The 24,789-nt window shown below is 54.0% G+C and overlaps 1 protein-coding gene across 3 annotated transcripts in view; it reads right to left on the bottom strand.

Moving 5' to 3' along the window:
* The window catches only part of MPPED1 (metallophosphoesterase domain containing 1), a 96,027-nt gene extending 75,183 nt beyond the window's left edge, over positions 1–20,844 (bottom strand). For 2 of the 3 annotated variants that reach the window (XM_049884606.1, XM_049884603.1), the window contains exons 1-2: positions 20,771–20,844; positions 5,642–5,946 (exon numbers count right to left, since the gene is read on the bottom strand). In XM_049884606.1, coding sequence (XP_049740563.1) covers positions 5,642–5,865 — 224 coding nt within the window. In that variant the 5' untranslated portion in view covers positions 5,866–5,946; positions 20,771–20,844. Of the gene's footprint in view, positions 1–5,641; positions 5,947–15,796; positions 15,849–16,859; positions 16,902–20,770 lie in introns of those variants that run through there. The other variant, XM_049884605.1, reaches the window with a different exon arrangement.
* Positions 20,845–24,789: the final 3,945 nt, after the last annotated feature.

The raw sequence follows: 24,789 nt of genomic DNA, 5'->3' as shown, positions 1-24,789 counted from the left end.
ACGCGATGGCCAAACTCTGAGTAAAAGCTGAGTCACAGCAGCCTGGGGGTAACTGAGGCCCAGACAAGTTAGGCTCATGCCCAAACTCCAAGCTAGGAAGTTAACAAGTAGAACTTGAACCTGAGTCTTTGCTAACAAGCATTTGAGCATCTAGCCCCAACACCTTCGTATGACAAGAAAAACAAGACTCAGCGGGCACCAGAAAGAAGGCAGAGAACCAAATGGTCCGCGTTCCCTGGAGCGAATCCCGATTTGTCCAGGCCCCTGCCTGCTGGGGTCGCCCTGCGCCAGGCCACGGCTCTCTGAAGCCGGTCCCCAGCTCTCCTGAGTGTCTCCTGCTACTGCAGTCTGGCAGTGGATGTCCCGACAGGAGTCATGGCTGCTGAATCAGTGCAGAATAAAGAACGTGGCCCGTGGTGCCCAGATCTCGGCCCCGGCTCTGCGGCCTCCTCCTTGCTATGTCCTGTGACCTCCCCCCCCGCCGCCCCCAGCCTCCATCCACCTCCACACGACAGGGGCAGCCCCTCACTGTCTGTAAATTGCCTTCATGGCTTTGACCCCGCTGTGAAAGTGTGCCTGGCCCCGGTCTTGGGCCTCTCCCCCATAACCCTCGGCTCCCTGGAAATGTGACTCCTGGCATTAAAACCCCACCCAGGCACCAGAAACGGAGGCTGTCGCCCCCATTATCCGGTTCCTGGGGAGGTGGGGGCTCTGAAGGCCCATGCAGGCCAGAGGACTCCTCCCTTCATAGAGGCTCCAACAATGTGTCCAGCTGTGTGACTGGGCATTCGGTACAGGGACCTCTAGTCCAGGCCTCTCGTTTACAAATGGGGAAACTGAGGCCCAGGGAGGGGCAGTCCCTGGCTGGCTCAGCATCGCACAACGGCTGCCCTGACTCCCTGGACAGGGCTCCTCCCACACACAAACCACTGGGTCCAAGGTGACAAAGAGGCGTAGATCCTCCACCCCAACCACACAGTCCCGTGTCCCCCGCCTGCCCTTCCTGCCCCCGTCCCGGCCTTTGCACCTAGAATGACCGGCTCCCCTTAGGTCAAAGTATCGTTCACCCTCAAAGCCCAGTGTGATGCCGCTGCCCCCAGGAAGCCCTCCTCGATGCCCCAATGCACTTGCTGGGCTTTGCTGCCTGGCCATGCTCTGACCTTCCCTTCCCCTTCTGTCATGGTGCAGGCTCTGGGGTAGGGCCCCATGCTGGAGCAGGGCAATGACACTTAGGAAATGGTCGCACAGATGAAGGTGCAACACAAACTGAGACGCAGGTCAGCAAGGGAGGAGGCTCTGAGCCCCTAGAGCTGGAGCGGGGTGTGAGCTAGTCACTGTCCTAGGGAGGTGACACCTGGGCTAAGCTCACAGATGCTTCGGTGTTATCAGGGCAGAGTAGGGAAGCATCCTTTAGGCAGAGGGAAAGGCATGTGCCCGAGGCAGTAGGAAGAATGGAATGTTCTGGAAACGAGGTGGGCTGAGTCTGGAGCCCAGCAGGAGAGGGATACAGGATGAGAGCTCCCTGCCCTGCCCCTGGCCCGCCCCAACACCATCACCCCCCCAGGCCCACTGTCACCCTGTCTCTCAGAGTCCTCTCAGGGGAGGACATGCTGAGGGCCACAGGGTCCCAGCGTGAACCCAGCTTTCTGCCCTGCACTGGGCCCAGGCTCCTTGGCTCACCTTCTGAAGCCTTGGTTACCTCATCTGGGGAAGGGGGGTCAGGCTGCTGGTATGGCAGTGCTGGGGGCTGCAGACAATATGCACAAAAGGGGCCAGTCCAGGTCTGGGGCACGGTAGGGCCCCCTCTCCCTCGGCCACATCTTCCCAGGACCACATGAGCCTGAGGTACTCAGAGTGTCTTTAATGGGACAGCTTGAGTCTCCACCAACACCACTGTTTTAAAAGCTGGAGAAGGAGTCTCTATGCCAGGCTCCAAGCCCCCACAAGGGACTATACCACAGACCCGTATAGCCTTGGCCCTCACAGCACTTGCTCTTGCCTTCCCACCTACCCCAAAGCCATTGCCTGCCTGCCCACCCACCTAGGGGCTGCCACTTGGTCTCCAAGGCCCAGTTCTGGAGACTCATGGCTCAGACAGAGGCAGCCTCGTTACCAGCAGGGTCTCTGGGGGCAACTGCATAAATCACACAGCACGCGGGAAGGCCACGTTTGCACCGTCACTGTTGTCATTAAATATAAATTGTGGATTTATTCAATAAGGCCCCCTTGCTCCCTTGCCCTAGAGACCCAGGGCGGCCATCAATCACAGGCCAGGGAGGGGCCTTGTCCTCCTGCCTCCCTCCACAGGCTGGACTCTCCATGGAGACCTGCACACAGCACGCTCAGGACGTGGAGCCTGAATAAGGGGGGCAGTGACAGCTCTCCCCCCCACCCCAAGATGCTGCAGCAGCTTTGCCCAGCTTTGTGCAAAGCTCTGTTTCAAAGCCCAGTGGCCTGGCAGACAGCGAGGGAGTACTGGACCAGGAGTCCAGAATCTGAGCTCAGAGCATGCAAGGTCTTCTGGGACCTGCCCAAAGCCCCTGCTGCCTCTGGGCTCCACTGCCCATGGAAGCCCCGCTCAGGAGGTGGCAGCCCACCCAGAGCAGTGCAGGCTGGGCGTGACCAGCTGTGACATCACAGGAAAGCCACTAAACTTTCTCTCCACGGCACCTGCCGCTACCTGTTTCATGTGCTGGTGTGCACTTTCTCACCTTTGCTAACAGTTTGTCGCCCACCAGATGTCAGTGAGGGCAGGGGTGTGTCTGTGACCACTGGTGTGTCCTGAGCACCTAGCCCAGGCCTGGCGTGTGCTAATAACGTTGAACATTGGTGACATGCCTGGCCCTGCTCTGTGGATCTAATTGTTTAACTCTCAGTATTACCATTAGCCCTGGGTGGTACACAAAGTTAACGCACTCAGCTGCTGACTGAAAGGTTCAAGGTTGTACTCCACCCAGGGGCACTGCAGAAGAAAGGCCTGGCAATCTACGTCTGAGAAAATCAGCCATCGAAAACTCCACACAGCACAGTTCGACTCTGACACACGTGGTGTTGCCATGAGTCAGACTTGACTTGGCAACAACTGGTTTGGTTTTTTATTTTTGTTACTCTTAGCAGCATTTTATAGGTTGGGAAACAGAGGCACCAACATGTGTAAGCCCCACAGGTCAGGGCCAAGCCAGGATTCAAATGTAGCAGCCAGCTCGGAGGCGGCATTCCTGACCAATGTGCTATGCGGCTGCTCAAAGACTGCGTGAAGGAACACGTGATGAAGAAGCCTCAGATGCTCTTGGGTTAAATGGGGTAATAACCACACTGTCATTTGGTCATTCACTCCCCTTCCTCGGACACAGCCTGGCCAACAAGTGCTGCAGCAGCTTCTGCGTGGGCAGCTTTGTCCAGTTCTCCAGCCGCCCTTCTCCCAGCCACCTCGGACTCTGACTTGCTGGCCCACTTCCTCCTCATGGTCCCTCCCAACTTGCTACCCCACCCCATCCTCCTCTCTGGGTCTCAATCTAGAAGTCCCCTTCTCCAGAGACTGTCCCATCACCTCCCTGGCTGGCTGTTCTCTTAAGGATGCAGTGCTCCCTAAGGCAGGCGTCGGCCTGGATCTGGCAGAGCACTGTAATGACAGCTTTCTGGGGTTAAGCAAACAGTTAGGTGCTCAACTACAAACAAAAAGGTTGGTGGTTCAAACCCACCTAGAGGTACCTTGGACGAAAGGCCTGGAGACCTGCTTCCAAAAGGTCACAGCCTTGAAAATCCTATGGAGCACAGTTCTACTCCAGCACACATGGGGTCGCCATGAGTCAGAGTCGACACGACAAATTAACAAAAACTGTGGTTATTATCTATGGTGCTGGGGATCCCTCTGAGGTGGGCGTTGGAACAGACAGACCCACGAACCCCACCTGCTCTGCTGAGGCCCAGGTGCTTGTTCCATCCCCACTGGGGCAGGAGTCCAGCCCTGAATCTAGGGACCTTGGCCTCGACCCACCCAGCTGGAGGGCTGGCCCCACTAAGGAAACTGGAAGTAGCTTCCGCAGTAGAAATCTACCAAAAAATAAAGTCAGCAGCTACCGACTGTCAGCCCTGCAGCCCCCATGAATTCTGAAGCAAGCACCGTGGGAAGATGGTGTTCCCAGCGCTGCAGCCCACCCCAGGCCTGGCGGCTGCCTGCCTTCCCAAATCTTTCTCCGAACAACAATCTCTCTGCACCCACCCTTGCCAAGGAGGACGGTCCTGAGGGAGACAGCACAGCAAGGAGTGGCAGCACTCAGGCCACACCAACCTCCCAACCTGGGCTGGAGACCCCCACGCTCCTCCTCTCTGGGGTCTACCTGCCAGCTTCTCCAGTCTCCTCAAAGGGACAGCGGTGGGAAACAGGTGGCATTTGATGCCCTAGAGGGAGCTGGAGAGCAGAGAAGGGAGAGCCTCGGGGAGGCATCTGACCCAACCTGGAGGTCAGGAGAGCCTCCGTTGAGTCTCCCGGTGCCGGAGCACCCTCAACACAGTTCTGACCACCCCATGCTGTCACTGAGGAGCTGTTGGTTCCCCAAGGGCTTGTCTATGACCAAGGCCCAGCACAAGGCAGGCACCCTGAAAAGGGCAGGAGAATGTTCTAGAATGTTCAAGAACATTCAAGACCAAGCTGACAAGTGACTGAACTCTCGAGCTAGAAGTGAGTACATCTCAGACATCACAACGAAAGAATGCCGAACATGAGAGAGCCCTGAACTGGAGCCAGGCAGCCTGGGTTCAAGTCCAGGTTTGGGGCCCGTTAGCTGTGTGGGCTGGCTGAGTCCCCTCTCCTCTCTGGGCCTGTTATGTCCTGCGGGTGCCCAGGATCACGGAAGAGGGGTCTTCTCTGAACACAGTCGCCTGGGGCAGGGCCCGGAGTTTATCTGCCCCCACCTCATGCCACTCACACCTCTCCGGGGCTCAGAGAAAATCCAGGGAGAAGAAAGGTTTGTCCAAGCCCAGGCGTCGGGGACAAGTTCTTGGTGCCGATCCAGGATGGCCTGAGTCTGCGCTCGTGGGCCTCCCAGCTCAGGCACCCCTGCTATTTACCATCAGAGCCCCGAGCGCAGTGCAGAACTCTCTGGTTCTTCTAGAAAAGCATCTCAGATTTCTCAACAGAAGCCTGGGGGTCTTGGCAAGAGGCAGGGGGACGGGGGGCTGGAGAGCCAGGCCAGGACCGATCCGGCTCCTAGCCTTCCATGGGGTCTGTGGCAAGTCTCTCACCCTCTCCCAGCCTCAGTTTCCCCATCTCCACAAAAGGGTCACAAACCCAACCGCCCAGAGGGCAGCTGGAACTCAGCCCCAGATGCTGCCAGGAACACGTGTGGGTCTGGAGGAGCCAGGCCTTTTGATTTTGAAAAGCGAAGCCAGAAGTCCGGATTTTGATGTGAAATCACCTCATTTTTAAATATTTGTCAAACATCCTCCCTGCCAAATGAAACAGAACAGGCCAGATTCGACCCCCAAGCCATCGGTTTGCAACTTCTCATACGTCCCTCCCGACTCGGAGCCTCTGTGACCCTCGGGTTCCAGAATCCCTCCAGTCTGAGCCCAGCAGCCAGAAGGGCGCCCGAGCCCTGGAGCCCACCCCAGGCGGTTCCCCCACCAGCCACCCACTTACATCTGCACGTGCGGCGGCTGGAAGCGGCCCTGGTTGATGTTGTAGAAGGTGAAGGCCTGGGTGGGGTTGGAGCTGTACTCGTCCACCTCGATGATAAGCCGGCTGTGCTGGTGGCGCCGAGCGGCCATGACGTGGGACTGGGAGAAGGCCATGCCCAGGCCGCAGGGAAGGAGGGCCAGGGCCTCTGCCTTCAGGACGCCGGCATCCCACCTAGGGCGCCACATGGACCTCCGCTGGCCGCCCGGGCATCTCCCACCGCCGCTGCCACCGCCGCCGCCCGGCCCCCCGCCAGACCTGGAAACAGACTGAGGAGACGGAGCAGAACCATGCGACAGTTAATCTGTTTGGGATTTGCTTTATTTAATGTCAGATGAAGATTTAGAAAGAGGGAGAGGGCGGGGGGAGAGAAAAAAACAGTCGTACAGCTCAAAAACTCATTACAAATCTTTCCAACTCAGCAGTTTGATGAATATACTTCGGTAAAAAGGAAAGGGAAGCAAGGGAGGGGACAAAAACCCCACAAGGCTGTGGAAGGATGCCTGCATGGTCCAACATGTTTAAATACTTAAGACATTTTTTTTTTTTTTCCTCTCCAACAAAATCCACCACAGCCCACAGGGTGATGATGAGGCCAAGGAAGACAACGGCTGGTATTTTGTAAACAGGTAAAGTTAAGTCTTACTTTTCAGAATCAGGGATAGGATGGGCTCACCCCCAACCCTGTCCTCCCCTCATACACCCCAAAACGCACCCACGCGGCCCCACGCCCACACCCCTGCAAGCCTGAGCAGGTGGAGACAGCAGGCCACAAATTCCTTCCTCAACACCAATTTCGCCTAAAGATATCTTTTAGCAGCACCAGGAGAAGGGATTTTCCCAGATACGTAGTGCCGTACACCTCCGCAACTCAGGGGGTGGCAGCAGGGGTGTGGGGGGAAAGGAGTTTAGTTTTTAATTAAAGAAACCTTCCCAAACACCTCGGTGCCTTCTCCCTGATCAAACCAAAAAAACCAAACCCGTTGCCAGCCATCTAGTCGATTCCAGCTCATGGTGACTCTACAGGACAGGGTAGGACTACCCCAGAGGGTTTCCAAGGCACGGCTGGTGGATTCGAACAGCTGACCTCTTGGTTAGCAGCCGTAGCTCTTAACCACTTACTTACCCATTTCAGTTGAGTAGATTCCGACTCACAGCAACCCTATAAGACAGTAGAACTGTCCCTAGAGTTTCCAAGGAGCTCCTGATGGGTTGAAACTGCCAACCTTTTGGTTAGCAGCCATAGCTCTTAACCATTACGCCACCAGGGTTTCCAATTAACCACTAAAAAAATCCCCTAAATCTCGACTTTCCCAGCCAGGCCTTGAATTCACTTAGAATCACAGCTTTCGTGGGCTATAATTTATTGTTTTCTTTCACTGAAAAGGGCAGTCTGCATTTCAGTTTACTGATCTGAAATGCCCCTTTGGCCAATCCAACCCAGCTATGTAGAATCTTAAAAGTACAAGCCTGGGTGAGACCCCATCAGGCCCCACACACTAAACACTGTGGCCTCGATGCTAGGACCGCCTATTTTTCTCATTCCTTTTCATAATTACTTTTGAACTGTATAAATACAAGATGCTTTGAAGCTTGTTGTTGTTTTCTTCGGTTTTGGGTCGTTAAGACCTTTCAACAATTCCATGTGCACTGCATTTAGCCAAGGAGAAAATCTCATAATTTAAACTATTCCTGGATAGTCATACCCCAGTCACGTTAAACCAAGAAAAATCCCCCTTGCTTTGCGCTTGGAAGAAGAATCGACACAATCAGAAAACAAATTAGATTAGGAAAACGACAAAAATTAGAGACTGGAGAACATTTTAATTACGTGCAAAGGAGAAACAGGTTATTAATTTTTTTTTTAATTTTGATGGTTCCCATACAAGGTGAAATAAACAGCAACATTCTCCCCTCCTCTCCCCTCTCTCCCCAAAAATGCACCCTGATTCACAACACAGCTTCCTCTTCTGCCTTTGGGAAGATGAGGAAAAGGTCTGCTTTTCCCTGGGAAACACTTGTCCGCTCCTTTTCTTGCAAATTGTCTCTAAGTGTGTCAGCTTTCCCAGAAGATGCCAGCGAAGGGGTCAGATGCCAGGCAGGCGACTCAGGGTGTCATGGCCCTGGAGCACCTAAAATCCCCCCCAGAGCAGGTCTGCGCCCTGTCCTTTCTGGTGCAGCTGCCGGGCACCCAAGAGTCCTGGGAGAGTCCTCAGGGCACCAGATGCTGAGGCCCAGCATTGAGTCCAGCACTGCACTGACCTGCTGTGTGACCTTAGGCCAACTTTCTAACCTTTCTGAGCCTCAGCATCCTCTTCTGGAAAATGGGTTTATAATAGTAACACCACCTCCCAGAGCAGCTGTGCAGGTTAGATGGAGAAATAGATTGACATCTCTGGCACAGGGCCTGGCAGGTACTAAGTGCCCAGCTAACATGGGCTGTTACTATTATATGATCACTATTCAGTTCAATTTGATGGCTATTTATCAATTGCTGGGGCATCACCCATGGTCCAGGGTGTCAAAGATGAGCAAAGGGGACATCTCTAGGAGCTGTGCTCTCAAATGCAAAGCTGACCACATCACTCCCCTGCTCGCAATCCTTGCCTTTCATGAAGACTCTCGATCATGTGGCCCTGCTTGGCCTGCCCTGCCTGCGCTCCAGCCACGTAGGCCTGAGGCCATCAGCTACTGGGGGCTGGGCTCTTGTTTAGAGCCACTTTACAAGGGCTATCCTGCTGACTGCTCACCACCTGTAAGATAGGTGTTATCACATGTCCTGTTTGAAGCATGCGTGGCAGAGAAGTTAAGGCCCCTGCTCAGAATGGCAGAGACTGAGTGGCAGAGCTGAAACTCAGACCCAGGCTGCCTGGCTCCAGGGTTCCGGCATCTTCAGCCTGGACCCCTCTGCCCTCCTCTCCAGCTGGCTAAAACTGACTTGCTTTTCATTACCCAGAAAAGCCAGAGATGCTTTGATGAGGGTCCCACTTTCCAGGGTCACATGAAGAGCCTGGACGTCCCCTGAGGGAGGGCCTGGATCTCCCTTACTCACCCCAGTATGTCAGCTCCAGCACCCGCCAGCGCTGGGACCCTGAGCAAGTGGCTTAACTTCCCAGAGGCTCTGTTTCCTCCTCTACAAAATGGAAAGAAAAATAGCACCTACCTCACAAAAAACTAAAACCAAACTTGTTGCTTTTCAGTCGATTTCGACTCATAGCGACCCTACAGGGCAAAGTAGAACTGCCCCATAGGGTTCCCAAGGAGCAGCTGGTGGATCTGAACTGCCAAACTTTTGGTTAGCAGCTGAGCTCTTAACCACTGAGCCACCAGGGCTCCTACCTCATATAGTCCTGACTATTAAATGAGCTGACATGTGTAAACTGCTTACGGAGTAAGTGCTCATTAAATGTTAGCTATTATTGTTATATTATTATTGTCCCCATGGCCTATCACAGATACTCCATTAATATTTAATTACTGATTGTGTGGGTGAATAGATAGATGGATGGAGGAATAGATAGATGGACTGAGAAAGGAGAGAGAGATGGGGAGGGAAGATGGATGGACAGACGGACGGACAGATGGATAGATGAAGAGATGGATGGATGGATGGATGGATGGATGGATGGATGGATGGATGGATGGATGGATGGATGGATGGATGGATGGATGGATGGATGGATGGATGGATGGATGGATGGATGGATGGATGGATGGATGATGGACGGGTAAGTGGATGACTGGATGAGGAAATGGAGAGATACATGGATGGATGAATGAAGAAATGGATGGATGGACAGATGGAGAGAGGGAAGGAGACAGAGAAGGAAGGAAGAAGAGATAGAGATGGGTAAGGGAGGGAGAGATGGGGAAGGGAGGGGTTGATGGGTGGATGGAGAGATAGAGAGATGGATTGATGGAGAGAAGGATGGAGAGAGAGAAGGAGGGAGGGAAGAAGAGAGATGGGGCAAGGGCAGGAGAGATGGAGGGATGGAGAGACAGAAGGATGAGAGACGAAAGAAAGGATGGATGGACAGAGGGTGTGGCTTGCCAGACTCTCCCTAGTGCCCAGCACAGTCTGGAAAGAGTGAGTGTCAAAAGGGCTCAGCTATAAGTTGAAGAGGCGTTGCCCCCTCCCCCTTACCCCACAATCCTGTAGGAGGCTGTCCAGGCTAGGCACAGCCCTTGTGAAAAGGGACTCCCAGGGGCTTCCGCCCACCCCTGTTCCAAGAAGCAGGCGCCCACAATATGGGGGAACAGCTCTGCACCAGGGGACCCAGCCTAAAAAGGCAGCAGCAAGGCGTCCCAGGAGGCGCTCGGCAGTGAAGTGCCGCGTTTCACATAAAGGGGATGCGCGACAGGCCTTGCCTGGAGGAACCAGGGAAACTGGGAACGCAGAGCCGCCTTTTAATGCCCATTTAATATTTATGGAGCCGCAGCAGCCTAGGCGTCTCGGTGCCGAGAGCGCGAGCATTCTCCACGGTGCAGCCTAACCGCAGAGGGGAGCTGCACCTTCCACAACAAACGGCTGTGAGCCAGGAGGCATCTACACCTGGTCCACAAAACAGCAAGCACGCCCGCAAGGCAGCAACACCAGAGCCTGCTGGGCAAAGACCCACCAGGCTCAGTGACCCTGAGCAAGTCACGCACCCGGCAGTCCCGGGGCCTCCTCGTGCAAGTGGGTGGAGATGGAAAAATTAAATTAAAAAAAAATGGAGCTACAGAGAGTTGTTGTTAGGTGCCATCAAGCCAATTCCAACTCATGGTGACCCCACGTGTACAGAGTAGAACTGCTCCATAGGGTTTTCAAGGCTGTGATCTTTTGGAAGCAGATTGCCAGGCCTGTCTTCTGGGGCGCCTCTGGGTGGGTTCAAACCATCAGTCTTTAGGCTAGTGGTCGAGCACTGAACCATCTGCACCACCCGGGGCCTCCTCTACAGAGAGTAGGGTGGAATTAATTACTTAAAGCTTTTACTCTTCAACACTCACCGTGGCCTCAGGCCAACACGTTCCAGGTGCTGGAAAGAGCCCTGAGAAAACAAAGGGGTCACTGCCCTCAAGGAACTGGCGGGGAGGGCAATAAAGTAAACACATAAATAAATAGAAAAGATATTTTCAGGTAATAATATGTACCTGCAAGAAGACAAAGGAGCCCTGGTGGTACCGTGGTCAAAGTGCTCAGCTCTTAACTGAAAGGCAGGTGGTTTGAACCCACCAGTCACTCTGCAGGAGAAAAAACCTGGCAAAGATTACAGCCTAGGAAACCCTACGGACAGTTCTACTCTGTCCTATGGGGTCAACAGGAGTTGGGGTTGACTTGATGGCAATGGGCAGGGCAGGTAGTCAGAAGACAGAGCAGGATGATGGGATCATGAGTAATGGGGGGGCAGGGGAATGGTTACTTTAAATTGGATGATCAAGAAAGACCTCTCTAAAAAGAGGTAGGAGGGAGCCAGCCATGTCCAGCCCTGAGGGAAGAGAACCAAGGCAGAGGAAATAGCAAGTGCAAGGGCCCTGAGGCAGAGGAAGCACTCAATGAATGGTCTCTTTGGTGATTGCTGTTTCTGCTGTTAGCCCTTGGCGAGCTTCCACAAAGGAGAAGAGCCTGGGCTTTGAAGTTAGAGGGAGTGTGGTTCAGGCTCAGATGCTTCTGAGCTATGGGATGTTGAGCAGGTCACTTAACCTCGCTGTGTTTGTTTCCTCATTCACCCCGTCTCGGTGTTCCTGCCCCTCTGTGAAGGTCCTGTGAGCTCAGGCTGAAAGATGCCAGCTTCTCTCAGCCCAGCACTCACTGGACAATTCCTTCTGCTTTTAAGGGCTTGTTTTTCAAAAGTCTTATTCTCTCAAAAGATAGCTTCTCCTTTTGTTTTCCCCTCAAAGGCATTTATTTTTTAGACCTCAGGTTCCACGCGTCCAGTTAGGCCAGGGTTACAGAGGGTGAACCTGGGGGTCAGCTGGGGCACCAAGAGGCAAGAAGCTGTTAAGCGCTGACTGTACGGGGAGTCTATGACTAGGAGAGGGTACTTACAGCCCCATATCTAGAAAAGAGTCACCTCCAGGTCCCAGGTCTAAGAAAGGGTCACCTCCAGGCCCCATGTCTAGGAGAGGGTCACGTCCAGGCCCCATGTCTAGGAGAGGGTCACTGCAAACCCCGTGTCTAGAAGAGGTCACCTCTAAGCCCCTAGTCCAGAAGAGTCACCTCCAGGCCCCAAGAGGGTCGCCTCCAAGCCCCATGTGTAGGAGAGGGTTAACACCAAGCCCCATGTCTAGGAGAGGGTCACCTCCAGGCCCCATGTCTAGGACAGGGTCACCTCCAAGCGCCATGTGTAGGAGAGGGTTAACACCAAGCCTCATGTCTAGGAGAGGGTCACCTCCAGGCCCCACGTCTAGGACAGGGTCACCTCCAGGCCCCACGTCTAGGAGAGGGTCACCTCCAGGCCCCACGTCTAGGACAGGGTCACCTCCAGGCCTGACGTCTAGGACAGGGTCACCTCCAGGCCCCACGTCTAGGACAGGGTCACCTCCAGGCCCCACGTCTAGGACAGGGTCACCTCCAGGCCCCACGTCTAGGATAGGGTCACCTCCAGGCCCCACGTCTAGGAGAGGGTCACCTCCAGGCCCCATGTCTAGAAGAGGGTCACCTCCAAGCCCCCTGTCTAGGAAAGTGTCACCTCCATGCCCCCCTTATTGGGCTCCCCTGCTGCAGCCTTGTCCTCCCGTTGCCCTGGCCGCACCAAACCAGCTTCCAGAACAAATGTCCTAATACGTACTTCTGATTCACCTCACCATCCCCTCCCCACACTTAAACCTCCTCATTAGCACCCCACAACCCTGAGGCAAAGCCCTAGCTCCTCAGATCAGCTTATGAGGCCACACTTGACCTCCCTGGACTCCGTCTCACCATTCAGACCTAAGTCAATCACTCAGGGTTTCCCTGACACCTCAAATGCCCACGACCTCCACTCCTGCACCCACCTGTCTACTGGCTCACACCCACTCAGTCCTCACAATGACTCGGGTCACTGACTCAGACATCCTCCCTCACCCCCCCAGGCTGGGTTAGAAGCCCCCCACCCAGACCCCCAGGGCTGCCCTTATCAAAGCTCCCGTCACACAGTCTAGTTCTGTGTCTGAGCTGAATGAGAAATCAGAGACTAGTCCATGAATGAATGATGAGTGGGTGAATGAGTGAATGAATGAGTAAATGAATGATGAGTGGGTGTGAATGAGTGAATGAGTTAGCAAATGAACGAATGAGTGAATGAGTGAATGCATGAATGAGTAAATGAATGATGAGTGGGTGAAGGAGCGAATGAATGAGTGAGTGAGTGAATCAATGAGTGAGTGAATGACTGAGAGAAACAGCACAGGCTTTCAAGTCTGACAACAGGGCTCAAAAGCAGCTTTACCCTCCCTGGACCTGGGTTTTTCTTACCTCAACGTAAGGATTGCTAAAACATTCCTCGGGGGCAGGTAGGAGGATTAAAGGAAGTAGCACACATAAAGGCAGCTAGTTTAGGGCCCAGCATACAATCAGTGCTCAATAAATGTCCCTTCCTCTCTGGTTAGAAAGTTCCAATGGAACCCAGCAGCTATGCAGGAACTTCCAAGGATCGAGCAGAAATGTTCATGGGATCCCAGCCGGAACATACGCCAATTCAACCGTTTTGACATGTACCATTTAGTGACACTGATTACATTCTTCGAGTTGTGCAACCATTCTCATCCTCTTTTCTGAGTTGTTCCTCCCCCGTTAACATAAACTCACTGCCCCCTAAGCTTCTTGTCTAATCTTTGGAGTTGCTGTTGTCAATTTGATCTCATATAGTTTTTAAAAGAGCACAATGCATAAGGCAAACATTCTTAACTATTGTTTGGTTTTAAGAAGACTTCAGGGGATATTTTTGATTTAAGGTTTAAAGATGACCTCAGGGCAATTGTTTCAGGGGTTCATCCAGCCTCCACGTCTCCAGAAAGTACGGATTCCACAAGAATTTGAAATTCTGTTCTGCATTTTCCCCCTTTTGGTCAGGATTCTTCTATGGAATCTTTGACCAAAATGTTCAGTAATGGTAGCTGGGCACCATCCAGTTCTTCTGGTCTCATGGCAAAGAAGGCAGTTGTTCATGGAGGCAGTTAGCCCACACATCCCATTTTCTCCGCCTATTCCTGACTCTCTTTTTTCCTCTGTTGCTCCAGGTGAACAGACACCAATTGTTGCGCCTTGGATGGCTGCTTGCAAGCTTCTAAGATCCCAGGCACTACGCAATGAACTAGGAGGTAGAACGGAAGCACTAAACACATTATTAGGCCAATTAACTGGAATGTCCCATGAAACCATGACCCTAAACCTCCAAACCAAGGAACCAAATTCATCCTCAGAAGCTATTCTTTTTTCGTTTTTTGTTTATCATTGTTGTGAATATATCTACCACATAACTGTTGCCAATTCAACTTCGTACAGGTGTACAACTTACTGACAGCAATTACATAAATTGGCTCTGGCTGTTCAGATAATCGGGCAGATCCCTCCTCATCTGCCTGGAACTCTGGGGCTCCCGGCCTCTTCCCTACCTACGCCCCGTTACTGGGTATGTCGCCCACTGATTTATTCCCAGGGTGGTTGTGACTGGACAGACCAGCACAACCTGGCCCTGGACTAGCTCCTCCAGGCAAACGCGTCACTACCCTCCTCACCCACGGCACTGCAGGGCCCCAGTCAGCCCCTCATCACCTACTGCCCCTCCTTCCTGCCAGACCCTGTTCCCCAAATGACTCAGCTGTGAAACTGGGCATGGGGCACAGTGGGGGGCAGCCAGACAGATAAACAGGTGAGGAGGTACAGGGGCAGGGTCTCTAGGCCCAGAGGAGGCCCCCCAAACTGTAAGTCCAGACAGTATGTGCTGGAGGCCCAGAAGAGAGATTGAGAAGGGCCTCAGCTTACATGGAGCCCCCTAGGCAGCAGGTCGATTTTTGCAAAGGAGACACCGGCGGTCCCGCTGCCTAAATCTGTCCTAACAGATAAGCGGGGGGCCTCTTGGAGCATTCGCACCACGAGGATCAGTGGTCTGAAGGCTCCCAAGACAGACCCACTCTGCATATACCAGAAGCATCTACTTCCACCCCACACAGGCTCCCCAAAGTCAGTGTAGTGGGGGCCCCAGACCATGGCCCGGGACAGTCCCAGTTCACGCCTGTTGTCTGACAGACATCAACATAAGCAGCATCCTCTCTCGCTCTCAAAGGTGACCTGATTTGGAAGGTCAAGGCCACCCTAATCAAAGTCCACTCAGCTCGAGGCAGTTAAGGCAACCACCCCCAAAGGGCACGTTTCTGTTCCGTCCGTGGCGCGTTCTGAACAATAACTGTGAGGCCAGGACAGTAATCCTGTAGTCCTGAGTCCTAAACTCGGGTGGCAATCTGTGACTGGCTAGAGAGGCCACCACAGAGTCCCAAAGGCCTTCCTCGCTGCGGGGGAATGCTCTCTGATCCTAAAGCCCGGAGAGCTCTGTGCTGGGATTCCAATGGCATCGTTGCTCCAAGCCCACGTCTCCTCCTCTAACCGCCTGCAGGGGCGGCCGGGCAGCCCCAGCCTGTCTGACTAACTGGTCAGCCCAGAACACAACTAATCATCTTCACCGTTCGCCCAAAGTGACTCTAAGAAAAAGGCGCCTCAGCTCAGCAGACGGCTGCTCTCTGAAGCTTTGTCGTGAACTTAGCTGCAACGTGACGATGTCGGGCTGTGGTGACAAGCCCCCCGCCCGAGCAAAATGCAGGACGTACTGTTTAACGGAAAGGTACCAAGGTGTGGGGTCTGGGATGAATTCTCTCACTAGCCACGCTTCCACCCGAGCTCAAAAATCACTTTTACATTGTATCTTGTTCCCTTATCTTGCTTGTGCCAAAGAATATGCAATAGACGAAAATGTCGTAAACTGGTAAAAACAAGAATTCCTTAGGAAAGGAAAAGGAACAAATAGCCCAATGTGGGGGAAAAAATCAGACCTAATCCCACCATGTCCCTAAAAGGATAGAGCTTACGTGTGGCCTCCCTCGTTGCCCACTGTGGACTCTCAGAGGGAAGGCAGTACTGGCCTGTAGCTGGTATCAGCAGCTCACCTGAACGAGCTGATGAAGGGATCCAAAACGGAGTGAAAACTAGACCCTGTTCCTTGGGAAAAAAAAAAAAAAAAGGATCAACCACGAGTGACTTTAAAGCGAATACCACTTAAAAACCTTTTAGCTGGGCCCATTTTGAATTATGACTACATGATTTTAAATTACACTTTCTAATTCCTCTACGCCCCTGCCCCCCAGCCGTTGCTGCTGCTTCATTTTCCAATTATGTACTTTTATTTTAGAATGACGAAGAGTGCTGCTTACTGGATCCTGCCCTGTCTGCCGCAAATAGCTGCTCATTTATTCCTTTAATTTTATCCAGGAATGCCGGCAGTTCACATGGCTCGTCTGCAAATTCTGAATATCCCCCGTCCCCATCGCAGAGAACGAGGCCCGAGACGCACAGAAATTTACAAAGCTCAGGCCGAGAAATACGCTGGAAAACCAACACTCCACTCCGTAAATTATTGTAATTCTTGGTGCTTTCTAGATCCATCTAGCAGATCAGTAATCACATAAATAATGGCGAAAGGACGGGTTTTTCTTCCCCAAAGTGCTATGCCCTAGTTTTGGAAATAAAACACTTGCAGATTCACGTTATCTGCGGAGCTGAAAATGGGAAGCTACCCAGATCCGTTTCAAATGTGCACACAGACAGACCCACCCACAAAAGGAAGGAAGAGGCAGATGTGTAACACCCAGCAGTCTGGGTCCCTTTCCGCCTCTATATCAAGTCACACGCAACACAAATGGGGGTTTGGGTGCGTACACGGTTGGGGGGCAGTGGGAAGCAGAGGGGTCTACGCTGCCTCGTATTCAGCTACATTTTGCGGAGAAAGTGAACGTGAATTGACAGTTTTCAGGGCAATCTATTAAGCAGATGTCACGGAAGCATACTCAAATCAGGACAATGGTAATTCTACACTTAAGTCGGAGATGGAGGTTTTGCCATTTTTATGATCAGTTGAAGTGTATTTTTTTGTAATCATGGGGGCATTTGGAATGCAGTATTAAACCTCCAAAGTGCGGTCAATGAACTAATGTGCCTGAAAGACAAACTTACAAAGCTGAACTCCATTCTCCTCCTTCTCCTCCCTGTTGTACAGGGAACCCGGGGCAGGCGAAGACTGGGGGAGGGAACCCTTTCCATGAACGCCCAAACCATAAAAGCCCTTCCTTATGGCAGGGGAAGGGCAGGGTGTGGAGAAAGGCTCCCATCTCTCAGGTGGTCGGTGCAATCTATCTTGCAGTCTTGCAGGCTGCGGGACTGCGGGAGAATGCAAGAGAATGAAATGAAGAGGAAACGAGGGGTACGCTGGAAATGGGAAGCAGACATCATTTTCTCCTTAAAGTGATGAAATTAGCATGGACGATGCCGGAAAGTCTTGTCGTGTGCACCAACGCTGCGCCTCAAATCTTTTCTTGGAAGGAGCGGATGGCAACGCAAAGACATGCAATTGACAAGCGACATTACAGGAAGCAAACTTCCAGGTGGAGACCAGGGTGGTGGAGAGAGGGGTTTCCAAAGTGCCTGGCTCTGAATTCCCGCAGATCAATATCAGCCAGAGGGGCGAGGTGGGCTCCTTTCCACGGTAGCTGCTTCTATTTATGATGTGCGACCAGGGTCTAGCATCAAGCTGGGTTCATGCTCAAGGAAACCCCCCAAAGGGTAATTCACAGCAACATCTAAAGTCACTATGTGAGCTCAAAATTAATACATATAATCTCAATCTGTTATGATATTTTTCATGAGATTGGCTGTCCTCGTCAGCTCCAGATATTTTAAATAGAAATACAGCATAACTAAGCCTGGTCTCATCAGAGTAAAAAAAGTCAGGATAAAGTAAAGCTTCTGTTTCGGCAGCAGAATGGCCAGGTCACCAGGGAGAGCCACCATGAACCAAATTAACCAAGGAAGGTTTCTACCTTCCCCTCCAACACCATTCCCAAAAAAGGAGCCTCTTTTTCTTTTTTCCCTTGGAGTCGGTTTTGCTTTTTACATTTTAGCCACCTTTTCAGACCCAAGTCAGACAATTTCAAGGGCAGTCTGGAGAGGACGCTAGCTGATGGTCTGATAATGTGGGAGCAAGCACATCCAGGAGTCACCGCTTCAGAAACAGCTTTCAGAAGGCCAGCACAGTCCAGGACACCTGGCTGTGGCTATGTGGAGCATTCCTACCAGTCTCCCCCATTCCCCCGCCCACCCTGAGCGTTTGGTCCTTCTGATCCTAGAGGACGAAGTGTCTGGGCCAAAAAGAAGACCCCACGAAACAGGTCTGTCTCTCATTTAACTTTGACCTGCGGGTACAGAGTGGGCCTGAGAACTCATTCCTGGGCCCCTTCATCTGGGGAGCCCTTTCCCCCAGGGTCCCTCCCTGCAGAGGTGCAGGGAGACAAAGGTACCTATTGCCAAACAGGGAGATCTCAGGGAGAAGAGGAATTGAAAGGAGGATGCTTGAAAAGACCCTTTTTTCTGTTCCCGGGGAGGGAGGGGCGATGGGAGAGACATGTTACCTTGTCACGTTAAAGATTCTGACAGACAATCCGGGGAGAAGGCAGAAATTCCACTCTTAACGGCAGCTCCCGCCACTTGAAAGGGTTAACTAACCTCCACTAATTGCATGTTTTTCTGTGCATAATATTTACTTGTTAAAAGTCTTTGCCTCACTGATTAATTTTCTCTGGCCCTCTGTTCATGATCAGTTCACGGGCCTGAAACGGGGAAATGGAATCTTCTTTGATAGATTAAAGGAAGACTGCACTTTGGAGAGCGTTTCCTTCTTTCCAGAAGTCCGCACTGGCTGACTTTTTCTCCCTCCCGTGAAATCCAGCGACCATCCTGATTCCTCAAACAAGTGGACAGAGGTGTGTGTCCTGTGTCAAGTGAGCATACGAGGGGGCGTCACTGGCTGAGTGGGAATGTAGCAAGTTCAAGAGAAAACAAATACGCTTAAATCGCTTCCACGGGATGAAAATTTCATAGTCTCACGGGTGGGCTGGGGAATTTTTAAAAGCAGGCTTCTCTGGGCTCATTATTCTCTGCGTTGGTCTGTGCATTTCTGATATAGTCTGGGCTCTAGCAGAAAGACCCCAAAGTCCAGGGTGTCTTGCCTAACTTCAGGCCTGCCCTACCCCCCCATAATCACAGTTGACAAGGCATTAGCTCCTAAGGTTCTAAGCCCACTCACAGCCGTTACCTCCTCACTACAGTCTCAGCAAAGGACTCCAAAACATAGGTGACCCTCAGAGCCTACCCACATCAACACTGGAGGAATCGAATCCAATCCAGGTGTTCCAAAATTTTCCTGGGGCTGAGAAATCAAGAGGAAGGCGGCCCCACATTGCACTGCTTCTGGGCACACGATGAAACCTTGGTGCCTGGGTTATCACCTTTTGACTGGCCATCAGCCAACTAATGTACCTCCAACAAGTGAGCACTGGAAAAAATGTAACCATTTCCCTGAAATCCATCTTGAGAAGACAGATTTTACAAGTGTTGTGGGGCTGCCACTCGGAAAGACAATTTGCAGGGAGCCAAGCATCGTTGTGAAGCACAGTTTATTATGCATGGCTCTACCCAGCGGTCCCCGGAAGACTGCGCCTTGTTCTAGAATGCCTCCCTACCATCACCGGCTCTAAAACCCCGATGTACTCTCCAGCCTGCCCCGGCCCAGCCCCATGCAGGCAGCACACTGCAGAGGACCGACCCTCTCTCCAAAAGGTTTGGTAGCACGCTGGCTCCCACAGACCAAGGCCTTGCTTCCAACTTGGACGTGGCAGTTAGCTGGGGGCTCTCTGACAGCCCCCAGAGCATTTTTACCCAATGTGATAGATTATCCATGAAGTTAGGGTAATTTTTTTTTTTTTTTTTGCAAAGACCAGTCAGGATATTGATGGTGTTCCTGTCTGCCTGAGCCCCACTGCTCGGCGGATCCCCGCTAACAAGTCTCCCACCCCCACTCAACTCCTGTCGAGCCAGCTCAGCCATTCACCAGCCGGCCCACTTTGTTCCCCGGGTTTAATTTCATAATTGTCTGCCACTTAACAAGCTCTCCTCCGGGCGATTCAATAAGGGCCTTGGAAATGGGGAGGGGGAGGCAACCAGGCTTCTGGGAGAGGGCTGCCTAGCACTGGGCAGGGTGGGGGCCAGCTCCAGTGTGGGACTTCCTGAACCCACCTCCAGCCACAGAGCCTGACCCGGGAGGAATGGAGGGGGGTGGGCCCAGAACCCCAAGCCACAGTGGCCTGGCACAGGCTCCTGGGCACACCAGCTCTCAGACTGCCCTCTCTGTCTCCAGCAGGTTAAAGGACACTGTGCTTGAATTGACTGTCCTGTAACATGTCACAGAATAAATACCTAAGGGACTGAACTGCTCCTTAGCTGGGCATCCGGTGAAATATTGCCTGTGAAGGCTGGGACCTGTCTGGTTAGCCATGGAATCCCCTGGGCCGAGCACATAGCAGGCAGCAGTAAATATTTGTTGAGTGAATGAATGGATGGATGGATAGATAGGTAGGTGAATGGAGTTTCCAGCAATGGAGAGCAAAAGTAGCCACTCAGCCAGCATTAGTCCCCCATACCCCCCACCCTCAAGTCCCGGCAGGGGCTTCGCTGCGCACAGTAAGCTCTCAAGAACCCCGAGCGGCTATTGTCACCACATCATCACTTGCACCCCTCCGGCCCGCTCGCTCTACCAGCCACTCTGCCAGCAACCAGCAGCGACCGGCGAGCAGGGGAAAAGTTTCGCTGACCCCTCGGCCCCGGCCACAGTCCCGCACCCCGGCCGAGCCACCTCCCGGCGGCATCCGCCCCGCGGACAGGGCAGCGGCGAGGGTGCCCGGCCGGGGCGCCAGCACCCGGCAAAGGCGGCCAAAGTAACTTTGCGGGCGCCCCTGCGCTGTGCCACGGGCGTCACCCCGCGCCCGCCGAGGGTCCCGGCCCCGCGCCCCGCCCGCGCCCGCCCCCGGCCCTACCTGGCCCCGGGCTCCTCTTCGGCGGCCGCGGCGGCCGCGAGCAGCAGCGCGCGCGGAGGGAGGCAGGGGCCCGGCTCCGGGGAGGGCGGCGCGCACGGGCGGGGGCTCCTCCGGCAGCGGCCGCTTCGCCGCGCGTCCGAGGCAGCAAGTGGGAGCCAGACTCCTCCTTCGGGGGGCGGGGGGCCCCCCGCCGCCCCCGCCCGCGCCCGCGCCCCGCCCCGCCCCCGCCGCCCGCTCCCCCGCCCGGCCGGCCAGGCCTCGGCGCCCGCATCCCGCAGCGGAGGGCCCGGCCAGGCGGGCGGAGCGGGCCGGCGGCGGAAGGGGAAGGCGGCCGCCCGCCGCGCCCCGCGCCCCGCGCCCCGCGCCCGCGCCCGCACCGCCCTCGGCCCCGGTCCGGCCGCGCGCAGGGCGGGCCGAGCGCTCTCACCTCCGCATCCGAGGCCGCGCGGCGGGCCCGCGGGCTAGGGTGTGCGCGGCTCCTTCCGGGCGCTGCGGGCTCCCGCCTGGACCTCTCCCGGGGCCGCGGGGCACCCTGACCCGTCTGCTCCCGCTGGGGGCCTGGGATTTCCCTTTCCGCTCTGCTTCTGGAGAGGAGCGGACCCTAGCTCCCAGTCTGAATAGGCCCACGCCCCCCCCATACTCTACCTCTGGGGGTCCCAGGTCCCCAGTCCCCGAGCCCGGGGTGGGGCAGGTAAGAAGGTCAGGACCTCAGTGAACCTGGAACCGATTTGAAGATGCCCTGCCTTTGGGGGTAGGAGAGGGTTAGCACCCTGGCTGCGGTGGTCCCTTCCTTGGGAATTCGAGAAGCCGCTCATATGCTCTAGCTCCCTGCCCACAGGCTGGGGGGCTGCCCTCAAGGTCCTTGTGTAGTCCAGGGCCCAGGTCACCTATGCTGGGCTCCCCAGACTGACGGGGAGGTTAGATGGTCCATCTAATACACCTTGGAAAATGTTTATGCCTCCCCCCTTCCCGCCCACCTCACACACACAGCACAGGGCAGCACTGTGCCCTCCAACCCTCCATTCATCAGATCACCCACAGCCCCCTCCCTCCAGGACGTTGTGCGGGCCCTGCACGCTCAGCCTGCCCTTGGGGACAGCCCAGTCTGCTCATGGAGGCATACGGAGACATGAAACAACTCCCTCACAGGGTCTGCCCAGACAGTGCAGGTGGGGGAAGTGGGGAGAGCTACCTGGTGTGGCTTCCTGGAGGTGGGGATGCCCAGTGAGTGAGCCAAAGAGTGTGGAGTTCTTCCAGGCCTAGAGAAAAGTATGTGCAAAGGCCTGGGATCCTGAGAGGCCTCGGGGTGTTTGGGATGGTGAATTCAGTGGGGTTGGAGAAAGAGGGAGTGTAGAGAGAGGGGAGATGAGGCAAAAATGTGAGGAGGACCGGAGGATGGCAGGAGCCAGATGACAAAGATCCTGAGATGCCCAGCTAAGGGGCTGGACCTTACCAGAGGCAATGGGGAGCCACAGAGGGGTTTTAAGCAGGAGCTTGACTTGGTCAGGTTTATCTTTTTAGAACTTGCTCTGGCAAATCTGATAGAGGCGATGAGGGGGAGAAACTGGAGCTGCAGAGAGAGACGATCGAGGCCTGGGCTGGGCAGTCACCCTCCTCCTGGCTCCTTGTCCACCGACCCCACTTCTCTCACCCCGGGCTGGGGCACTTCTGGGGAGGAGTGAAGAGGCCAGGCTGGATGTACAAGCTTGATGTGGCAGGCAGGCAAGGCAGGAGGACACATTGGCTTGGTAACAGCAGCCTGGACAGGGGTCCTGGTACTCCCGACTCCGCAGAGCACAAAAGCCCATCTGAATTCAACAGGGAAGCATCCCTTTCTTCTCCCAGGGCTGCTGGCTTCCAGGTGCAACGACCCAAGGGAGACGGTCGAGAGAGCTGCAAGTCTGCCTGGGTCTCAGCCTTGGGCTCAAAGTCTCAGTGGACTTCACCGGCTGCCTATCAAGGACGAAGCCCCAGCCTGGCAGTGGCCTGAGGAGTTTGGGGGGACACTTGCTTTGGGACAGTGGAGGATTAGGCCTGAGGGTTCCCTGAGCGAGAACAGAGAAGTTCCTTTGACACTTACCTCCAAGGCCAGCTTCTTCATCCGTCCAGTCCTATCCCATCCGCAGCTCCTAGAACAGCATTTATTGAGCACCTGCTGTATGCCTGGCTCATCCTTGGGAGCAAAACCTGAGCTCCTCACCCAGTCCCAGGTACTGTCTCATGTAACCCCCATACCTACCATGGTTCAGGCTGCACCCTGAGGGTCCAACTCCTTCAGGCCCCAGCACTGCATCCCATGGGACCTGGAACTTAGTAGGTGCCCAATGAATGGGCTCTGAAAGGCATGGGAATGAGGAACGATGGATGGGCCAGGATAGACCCATTCCTAAAAGAGCAACCCATCTGGCAAACACAGCCGACATTCTGCTTTTGGAAAAATTTAATAACACAGTGGCACTTGTTCATGGAGAGTAATAGAAACACCACACGATCCCACACTGCTGAACCAGCCAGGGGATGGCTCGTCCTGCTGGGGAGCATTTCCCAGGTGCCTACTGTGTTCTGGAGGCCGGGGAAGAGAAAGGAGAGAAGGCAGACTCTCTGCCCTCAGAGAGGCAGGTAGGTTGCAGAAGCTTCCCACGCCAGGGAGAAGAGGGCAGCGGGGGGCACAGGGAGAAAGGCCAGGCAGTTGCAGCCCGGGGAGGCTTCTGAGGTGCTGTGTGCACACCAGAGGAAGAAGACTCTATCATGAGGGTAGACGGGCAGTGCAGGTTCAGTGGTAGAATTCTCGCCTTTCCGGGTTCGATTCCCAGCCAGTGCACCTCATGCGCAACCACCACCCATCTGTCAGCAGAGGCTCGCATGTTGCTATGATGCCGCACAGGTTCCAGTGGAGCTTCCAGACCAAGACAAACTAGGAAAAAAGGCCTGGTGATCTACTTCCAAAGGTTCACCGATGAAAACCCTATGGATTACATCGGTCTTATTCGCAATAGATCATGGGGGTGGGGGGCCAGACAGCATTTCTCTCCATTGTACATGGGGTCACCATGAGTCAGGGGCTGACTGGGCAGCAGCTAACAGCAATGAATTGAGGATAGATGGGCAAAGGACAGCCCAGCAGAGGGACCAAACCAAGTTCATAGCCGTCCAGTCAATTCCGGCTCATAGCGACCCTATATGACAGAGTAGAACTGCCCCCACAGAGTTTCCAAGGAGTGCCTGGTGGGTTCGAACTGCCAGCCTCTTGGTTAGCAGACGTAGCTCCTAACCACTACACCACCAGGGTTTCCAGCAGAAGGACCAGCCGGTGCAAAGTCTCCAAGTCTAGGAAGAGAGTCGTGTGATATCCCTTGGGGGAGAAATTTCCCTTCCAGGCATCTGTTCCGCAGCAATGGCTGCAGTCTGCTTGTTGTTGTTGTTGTTAGTTGTCCCCGAGTCAGCCTGGACTCCCGGCGATCCCACGCACAGCCACATCCTGCACCTTCCTTATAATCTAGCACTGGCAGTCAGGAAATCAAAAGACGCATTGCATTGGGCAAATCTGCTGCAAAGGGTCTCTTTAGAGTGTTGAAAAGCTAAGATGTCACCTTGAAGACTTAACGTGTGTCTGACCCAAGCCACTGTATTTTCAGTCACATCATATGCGTGTGAAAGCTGGACAATGGATAAGGAAGACTGAAGAAGAATTGAAGCCTTTGAACTGTGGTGTTGGCGAAGAATATTGAATATACCATGGACTGCCAAAAGAATGAACAATTCTGTCTTGGAAGAAGTGCAACCAGAATGCTCCTTAGAAGCAAGGATGGCGAGACTATGTCTTACATACTTTGGACATGTTATCAGGAGGGATCAGTCCCTGGAGAAGGACATCATGCTTGGCAAAGTACAGAGTCAGTGGAAAAGAGGAAGACCCTCGAGGAGGTGGACTGACACAGTGGCTGCAAGAATGGGGTCAAGCATAGCAATGATTGTAAGGACGGCTCAGGACCGGGCAGTGTTTCGTTCTGTTGTGCATA

The sequence above is a fragment of the Elephas maximus genome, chromosome 4, assembly GCF_024166365.1.
Source record: "Elephas maximus indicus isolate mEleMax1 chromosome 4, mEleMax1 primary haplotype, whole genome shotgun sequence".
In the NCBI taxonomy this organism is placed as follows: Eukaryota; Metazoa; Chordata; class Mammalia; order Proboscidea; family Elephantidae; genus Elephas; species Elephas maximus.
Note: the sequence above shows the minus strand (reverse complement) of the source record. Positions and strands in the feature narration are given on the sequence as shown.